Consider the following 9,377-nt stretch of genomic DNA (forward strand, 5'->3'; position numbering starts at 1 on the left):
ACAGTCCAAAATGCTAACGTTATTACTGCCGGCGGCTCGTTCCGGCAGTGCACCGCCGTCATTGCCCGGAATCAAAACCTCACTACCTAAACTCCACCGCCCACTCTCAATCCCCAATTTCCCATCATCATTAACTCATCCATTCCACTTTCCACTACACAATTATTATCGAATTCCATTCAAATACCATAAGCTTGCCTCAGCTCCCATCTCACCCGCCTACAGTTCGCCCAATGACGAGTCCGAAAAAGCAAAACTTGTTCAGGTAATTAATGAATAATAATAATAATGATAATGATAATCTCTTTGAATTCTTTATTGTGTTTACTCGATATTTAGGCGTATAACTTACTCGGGTTTTCGGTTTATGTCAATTGATATTTGCAATGATCAATTTTGTTTAAAGTTTAAGTCATTGTGAAAATTAGGAGCGTGCAGAGTTCGGTTTGAGCTAAAACCGAACCAGAAAATCGAAACTTTGTTTTTTTTGTATTTGAAAACTGTTCAGTTTCGGTTAGGTTTTATAGGTTTTGCCATTTAGATTGAAAATTTTGAGCCAAAAAAGTTAGCCTGAAATGATAATTTAGGTCTAAATCATTTTGGTAACTAGTAACTAATTGATTATTATACATTTGAGCTAAAATGTTAGTTACATATTTATTAAGTTTTTATAAATGACTTTAGGGAAATGAAAATCTAGAAATTCGGTTCGGTTTTTATTACTTGCAAAACTAAAGCTGAACCGTGAGTTTGGTTTTTTACAAAAATATAAAACCAAACCATCGGTTTTTGTTTCGGTTCGGTATTTTTGGTTTTGTCATTGAAGCTTGAAAATTTTTGGGCCGAACAAATATCTGGCCCAAAACTAATTAATTTAGGCCTAACTGAATAATGATACATTTGGGCTAAAATAATTGAGTAACATATTTATTAAGTTTTAGAAATTAAAAAGAAAATGAAAAACTAGAAATTTGGTTCGGTTTTCCGGTTTGTATTACATGCAAAACCAAAACGAACCGAACCGTAAGTTCGCTTTCTACATAAACATATAACCAAACCATTGGTTTTTGTTTTGGTCTGGGATTGGTTTTTTCGGTTTCATGCACACCCCTACTTAAAACTGAGTCAGGTATTCTGAAATTATGTTGTTGTGGTTTGAAATGTTGTGTAGGTTGCAAAGAGATTAGAGGCTACTTCAAGGTATTTCAAAAGATTGGGTAGCTTAGGGTTTTGGGGGCAACTTGTTTGTACAATTGTAGCAGCAGTCATTCTTTCGTTTTCTGTTGTGATTACCGGGAAGATCACATCACCGGCTACATTCTATTCTACTGCTGGTGGTATTGTAGCAGCTTTCCTCTCGGTGTTCTGGTCGTTTGGTTATATTCGGCTTTCTGAAAGGCTTAAGAAAACTGCCAATGACCCTGCAAAGGTATGTTTTAGCAATTTAACTACTAATGTATGAAATGACATGTCTGCGTGTATGATTGTTTCTCGTAAAATTGGTAAAAGGGTAGTTAATACTAGCAGTTAAGAGGGTTACTTACTGAATTTAGCAATTCTTAGAAGGCTAGAAAGCCTCATAGGGTCGAACAATTAACTATTGGCTTTGTAAGTAATGAAATGCTGATGTGTGCATATGCGTGTTATCTAATCAGACAAAGAGGGCATTGAAATTTATGTTCTCTGATATGCTGTATGTCAGATAGAATATAGCTATGCACGCAGAGATTTTGTAGTAGGAATGTTGTCAGACTGCATAAATGGATCACGGATAATGTATGTATATGGCTGCCCAAGTATTTCACTTAGGTAATGTAAATATTAGAACAGTGTTGCAGGCCAAGTATTAGTTTGGTTTAATTCATTCCAATTTTAGCGCATTAATTGCTAGAAAAATAAAATGACCGAAGACGCCCTAACTTTAAAGCTTATGCTACATCCTAGAAGTGTAAAATGTAAAAAATGCCAATGAATCTACTCAAAAGAATCAACTCTAGATGTATTGTAAAAAAAAAATAATAATAATTTTTATGTAGTTTTAAAGGCATTTTTATCATACTCGAGATGTGTAAACTCTTTGAAATTGGGAAATGGTTGTCATTTTTGCAAGTTTTTTTGCTGGAATTGGCATAAACGAAATTAAATTGATACTTGGGTGGATCTGTAAGGATGTGATGATATTTGGGTGGAATTGGGTGTATTCGTCATCTATTATAGTTACCATGTGTCATCCTCAGATTGACCGGATTCATTCTCACTTGACTTCATTAGATAGTGTTAAAGATTATAAGCTTTTTGTATTCATTTTCTTTATGCCTTTTCTTTATCTATAGCTTGCTACTGCCGCCTTTGATTATTCTGGACCTTTTTTCTGCCATTGTCATCATGACCTGAAAGCAGGTCAGCTACAAAACCGCTGTCATTGCGAACCATGTGTCATTGTCTCTTGACTGTTCTTCTAGTCTTTTTAAATCTCCATTCTAGTTATCTCAAACCAGTTTGATACATCATACATATCAGTTTATGATTTAAGTCTCTTACATGTAGATATAGGATAGAAACCGCAGATGTAAGGATATTGGAAAGAAAATTGACAAGAGTATGGCTTTTTTTTTTCAGGCTCCACCACGTGCTGATGTTGTAAAGAGCTTAAAAAACGGGATAGCCGTGAACCTTTTGGGTATGGGTGCAGCCATCCTTGGGATGCAAGCCACCGTAGGACTGCTGGTGGCTAAGGCCCTCACCACCTCGGCTAACCCTTATTATCAGGGCATCTCTCCCGGCACTAGCCCTGTCCTTGCATTGGATGTCTTCTTGGTCCAGGTAATATTCCTTGCATTTCATTACCATTAATTATTATTACTTTATATGAACTAAATTTATTTCAATTTGATGATTGCAGGCGAGTGCAAACACGATCCTGTCACATTTCTTGGGGCTTATTTTCTCTTTGGAGCTGTTACGATCGGTCACAGTACCACCTTCAGATGTCATCCCGGTTCCTAAGGCAGCATAAGGATCTCTATATGCAGGCAGAATAATGTTTGATTTGGATTCAAGTTTGGTTGAACAAGCTGTGTTTGTGGCTTGATGGTAATTATAATTTTTTGTATTTCAATGTTGAGATAGGGTTCTAGTGTTTTTATTTCATGGGTCAGATCACAGATGTCTGTATTGGATTTATTATGATCTTTTGTTTGAAATAAAAAGGTTACATCTCATACATGAAGCAAACAGAGCCATATTTTGTATTGGTGAGTGTGTTCATGTTCTTATGGTCATGTTCTTATATCTGATATAAGACTATGTGATGAAGAAAAATAATCAAAGTAGGACATTACCAATTCTTGTAAGATATCACCAAAGAAAAAAATTATGTTAAAAAGTATTCATTCTTTTAGAAAATATATATTCATTTATTCACTCAACCTTGGGCTTGCTTTAAGAGAAGTCAACCTTGATTGATAAAGCCTTAGAAGGCTAACTTCTTTGCTTCATAATTTCCTTTAAAGCGAATAGTTTTAAACTTTGATGTATTTACATAATATTTAGATATATTTTTAAGTTTTCATAATTTCAGTCCCGCACAATAATGGAGTAAACAAGTCAAATCAAACCCAAGCTCGACTCGATTTGACTTACAAGAGCTCACCTTGATTTGAACTATCTTCCTAAAGCATTATCCACTACACCCATTTTATATATAATACCCCTATGGTAACATGACGTCACATGTCGCACAACGCCTCTATATGGGCATTATCCACTACACACGATCTTATTAATAGATTTTTATACACTTTTATTATTTATATATATTTTGGACCCAATTACAAATTTTGTCCTTTAAAATAAGACGAATTACGGTTCGTGTCCTTTTCTAAGTTTCCTTGCAGGCGGTGTACTTTAAACTTTTTTTTCCTACAAGTTTTGTCCTTTACGCTAACTGGGTTAGAAAAAGTCAGTTAAATGCCCTCACGTGAGACGCATGTGAGGGCATTTTTGTCTTTTTGCCTACCCTTCTTCTTCTTCTTCTTCTTCTGTATCTATTAACACACACACACATTTCATCACCATACCTCCCACTCTTCTTCTCCATCACCTTAATCGATGCCTCCACCATCGCCGGTTCTACTATCGCATAGTTTTAACATACAAACCCTAATCGATTTCGATTCTACTGATGCCGGGTTACAACTGTATTTGTCCCCCGTACCGTCATCTTGCACCTCTAGCCACCACTGTTATCTTGCCTGGCTATCATCGCCTATTTTCCATCTGATCTACTGTTGCCGGGTATCTTTGGGAAACCCTAGGCGGCGGTGTGACGGTGGCAGTAGTCCGATTGTGGTTCTGATTTCGATTGTTGCGGTTACAAGACGGTTGTGATTTTAGGGTTTTCTTCTTTCTTTCTTTTTTCCAGGTCAAAACAGGTTTCAGGTTGAAATTGAATCGGAGGGTTTCTTGACGGATTCGGAGCGATTAAGGGTGGAATTAGGTGAGGGTTTTAGTGGGTAATCGATGGCTGAGGTTGAATTGATGGTGTAAGATCGGTTGTAGATTGAGGGTTGTTGTTTGTGGTGATCGGAACCGATCATTTTTAGGGTTTTCGATTGAATTGAAATGAATTTGGATTGGGATGATGATGGTTTGATTTTGTGGGTGAGATTGAAGGTGATGGTGGCGGCGGTAGGTGGTGGGTAGTGGTGGCAGTCGGCAACAGGTGGTGGTGGGGTTTTGGATGTTGAAAGAAGAAGGTGGGTGGTGATGGTGGATGCACATGAGAGGAGAGATAGGGGGAAGAAGAAAAGAGGAAGAAGAAGGGTAGGCAAAAAGACAAAAATGCCCTCACATGCGTCTCACGTGAGGGCATTTAACTGATTTTTTCTAACCCAGTTAGCGTAAAGGACAAAACTTGTAGGAAAAAAAAGTTTAAAGTACACCGCCTGCAAGGAAACTTAGAAAAGGACACGAACCGTAATTCGTCTTATTTTAAAGGACAAAATTTGTAATTCTGTCTATATTTTGAGAAAAACTTTAAATGAGCCTTATGTCATGGAGCTATCCCGACTTCGTGTGACGTCGGCCAGCCAATCGGTCCGCTCATGATCAGGGCTTGCTGGTTTCGTCCTGCCTTGGACTCATCAGGCGAGCGGCAACAACTCGCAACCAGCGATACGTTCGTCGTGCCAGCACGACTAGGCATGTACGCCTTCCTTCCCGCTGAGGCCGTGCCCAATGAAGTTCGGGAAGAGCCAACAAACCCAACCGTTACAACACAAATTAAGCATCTCGATCTTCAAATATTTGGTCTGTGACACTCTCCCACCACCATAACCATGCACGTCCTCGTGCGTGCACTTGTCGTCCCACACCGACGTGCAAGACTTAGACGTTGGTCTTCCCCTATGCCATGCATGTCTGAAGGGCAAGTTCGTCGACCCATACCAGCTCACCAGCCGAAGCCATGCGTTTTGAGAATGATTCACTCTGATAAATGGGACACCCGGTAGTTCAGCCAAAATGTGAGTTAGCCGTGTCGGGTAATTATGCTGTTGGATTATGTGACGCCGGTGTTCGCCAAATTAGCAGACTTCAACCTAGATTACGGCTCTGCTACACCGTAAAACTTTTAACACAAACACGGTGTCCTTCACCTCACTGGACTAGGGCGGAGCTCACGATCCCATACTCGCGGCTTACAAAGACCATTTGATCTTCTCCCACCACCATTGCATAACTCATTCTCGACATTTTTAAGCTCTTATTGGTTGAGTGTGAACGTTCCAACGTATCCGAGGTTCGACCTGCTCTAATACCACTGTCACGGAGCTATCCCTTTGACTCCGTGTGACGCCCGAAGGCCAGCCAATCGGTCCGCTCATGATCAGGGCTTGCTGGTTTCGTTCTGCCTTGGACTCATCAGGCAAGCGGCAACAGCTCGCAACCAGCGATGCGTTCGTCGTGCCAGCATGATTAGGCATGTACGCCTTCCTTCCCGCTGAGGCTGTGCCCAATGAAGTCCTGGACGAGCCAGCAAACCCAAGCGTTACAACACAAATTAAACATCTCGATCTTCAAATATTTGGTCCGTGACACTTAGCTCGGCTCGAACTCTTCTGATACCTTAAACGAGCTTATTAAGCACAATTGTGCACATTGAAATTAATACTTAAAAGTTTAAAAGAAGTAAAACCTAAAATTACGTACACGATGCTCTATCTCAATAATCAAACAAGCTGTATTTCTTGGTTTGGTTCGGTTCAGCTCAGCTCGGCTCATTTACACCAAACCATATTTAAATTAAGGGAAAATCCCCAAATAGCCATTTTTTACCATGGTTTTCCAAAAATAGCCCAAGATCATACAAAAAACCCAAACTAGCCAAAAAATTCTGTCGAATCCGCTTAAAACCATTTTTTATCCAACTGAATTTTTGGACCTTTAATATCGTGACTTGTGTCAACGTTTTAATGGATCCGATTGAATTTTTTAAATTACGTCAGATATCGATTGAATACTTCATCTCTAACCTCTCAAACCCTAAACCTCCAAAACCAACCTCCATCTTCATCTTTCTTATTTCTTCACAAAATCAAACAAATTAATAATGCAAATCGCTTAGTTTTTCAAGCAGAACAGAAGCATAGTGTTCAGTTTCACTTTAGAACTCAATTAAAAACCCTCAAACTGAAAAATCAAGGGTTCGTCAGACAAATTAAACAGTCGGATTCGACGGAAGCATGAACTGAACCATTGGATACGACTATCTTTCCATCCGACGTTTCGTCCGGCTAATCGGTCGGCCAAAACCTTAAAACGTCGGATCCGACGGAAGAATATGACTAGTTCGGGAATTTGCTTTAGCCTTTGGCTAAAATTAGAAAACCTTGGTTAAATATGACTATTTTGAGGATTTTCCGTGCCCCGTGGGCGTATAGGCCGCTATATATGTCTCGTATAGCCTTATACAATACGTATGGTCTCCGGTATAATGTCGGGTGTCCGTAGTAGGACCCATATCGTAAATGAGATGACCCCATCATATCAAATCCATAACCCATAAAACCAACGATAATTAAAACCCATTCATTCAATCAAATCCATAATTTGATCCTCTTCAAACAATGGGAATAATATTAGCAACTTCCCTCCATAAATCCACCACCACCAGCAACCACCACATCTTCATCTTATCCGGCCAAAGCAACATGTCCGGCCGCGGCGGCGTTACCCACCACCACTGGGACCACATCATCCCAGACGACTGCAAACCCGACCCACCAACCATCCACCGGCTAACCGCCAACTTAATCTGGGAAACCGCCCAAGACCCACTTCACGCCGACATCGACACATCCAAAACCTGCGGTGTGGGCCCTGGGATGCCGTTTGCTAATGCCATCAAGGATTACGTCACTGGTGTTATAGATCTTGTGCTGTGTGCGGTTGGTGGTACGAGTATTGGTAAGTGGGGTAAAGGTGAAAAGCTGTATGAGAATATGATTAAGAGAGCTAAAGCGGCGGTGAGTAGTAATGGTGGTGAGGTTAAGGCGTTGGTTTGGTATCAAGGTGAGAGTGACACGTCGTCGAAACGTGTGGCTGAAGGTTATAAAGATAATATGGAGAGTTTGATTCGTAATGTTCGGTCGGATCTTGGATTGCCTTCGTTGCCGGTTATTCAGTTAGCGTTAGAACGGGTCAACTGAAAAGCTTTATTTTGGTTCGGGTCGAAATGGGCCGGGTTAGAACACGACGAGTCGGAACAAGTTTAGGGTCAAAACAAATTGGTTTAAAAAATGGATTTTTTTTTTAAATCGGGTTAGAACGGGTTCAAGCATCAGTTATGTGCATTCTGGTACCAGATACGCGTACCGGGGCCAAGAAACGCGCATAACCCAGTCTCGGTACGCGGTTAGCTCAACGGTTGATGCGTAAATGGCTCTGCACGAGTAACCTTTGTTGGTTATGCGCGGAGTCGGTTACACGCATTTAGTGTCGGTTACGGGCATTCCACCGTCAGCTACACTTGTGACGTTGGTTATATGTGTTTAACATCGGTTATGTGCATTTAGGTGCCGGTTACGCGTGCGGTGTTGATAACCAGCATTTCAGTGTCGGTTACGAGCGTTCAGACGAAGATATTTTGGGTTGTTCAAAAAGCTCACGGCTCGAAGCTTGGGCTCGTGGCTCGCTCGAATAAAACTAGCTAAAAAAAAACTTGATTTGAAATAACCTGAGCTGAGTTAACTCATTTTGTAACCGAGCCAAAATCGACAGTGGCTCGGCTCGTTGGCTCAATCTTACGCTCGTGTAATTCAAAATCGAGCTCAAGCCTAGTTGAGCTGCTCTTTTAATTTCGAGCTCCAGCTCGAAACCACCCTAGTTCGACTTAGGGATTTACTCGTGAACATTTATGGTTAATGATTAGGTTACTCTTGCGGAGCTATTTACACGTGTTTGTGTTAGAGTTGTATAATTAAATGAGTTGTGTTGGAGTTTACATGTTTATATAATAACATGTTTAGTTGAATATGTCAACTCAAATTTGTCAGCCCGCTAACATGTTTATGACTCGTTTAACATATTTGTTTTTTATACGTTAATGATCCCTTTGATTATAAAAGGGTATTCGTATCGATCTGAACTCGTTGATTGATTCAGTTAATTGATAATGGATTATTTTGGGGGAAAATTAGGTTGCAATTGCATCTGGTGAAGGGAAATACTTGGAGGTAGTAAGGGAAGCACAGAAATCGATTGATATGCCGAATGTGGTGTGTGGATGCGAAGGGGTTGGAGTTGAAGGAAGATAAGGTTCATTTAAAACGACCGCGGCTCAGGTTGAACTTGGTCACATGTTGGCTGATGCGTATCTTGCACATTTTGGATGAGCAAGTGCTTTGGTTGCCTCTGTTTAACGGTTGGCCGGGTGGGAGGATTGTTGTATGTTGTTAGTAAGTAAATTTTTTCGGTAATCCTATTTTTCCTTGTATTATGCCGTTTCAACAATATCACACGACATTACGACAAGGTGAAAGTAATCAACGTTTGAGTTGATTCGTTTAATTAAACTGGGTGGTTTTCTTGTTGACTTTTAACACGTTTTGTTAAATAGGTCGATCTACTAACCAGTTTAGCACATTTTCCTTTGATTGTAAAAGAGTATTCGGGTCATTTTATTAAAATGTAACCGAAAAACTAGCGAATGGTAGCTTTACCCCAAACTTGTAGATCGAAACCATAAATGTATAAAACCTAAAGTTTGAACTTTAAAAACTTAGTATCATAGTATGACATATGAATGGTGCCATTCATGTATTTAACTCATTGTATTAATAAACTTCAGGATGGAAAGAGAAGAAGAATTTTACTAT

General features: G+C 39.9%; 1 protein-coding gene and 1 pseudogene across 1 annotated transcript; both read left to right on the forward strand.

Moving 5' to 3' along the window:
• Positions 1-3,289, forward strand: LOC143606588 (protein TIC 21, chloroplastic-like). Its single transcript, XM_077082310.1, has 4 exons — positions 1-265; positions 1,172-1,429; positions 2,620-2,823; positions 2,903-3,289. Exons 1-4 carry the CDS (start codon positions 11-13, stop codon positions 3,014-3,016), a joined length of 831 nt encoding a protein of 276 aa, XP_076938425.1. The 5' UTR covers positions 1-10; the 3' UTR covers positions 3,017-3,289.
• A 3,791-nt stretch (positions 3,290-7,080) lies between these two features.
• LOC143606589 (putative carbohydrate esterase At4g34215) lies at positions 7,081-8,894 on the forward strand (annotated as a pseudogene).
• Positions 8,895-9,377: the final 483 nt, after the last annotated feature.

This window comes from Bidens hawaiensis, unplaced genomic scaffold (genome assembly GCF_021521415.1).
Source record: "Bidens hawaiensis isolate Kalapana, Puna unplaced genomic scaffold, B.hawaiensis_p1.1 tig00075681_1, whole genome shotgun sequence".
Taxonomy (NCBI): Eukaryota; Viridiplantae; Streptophyta; class Magnoliopsida; order Asterales; family Asteraceae; genus Bidens; species Bidens hawaiensis.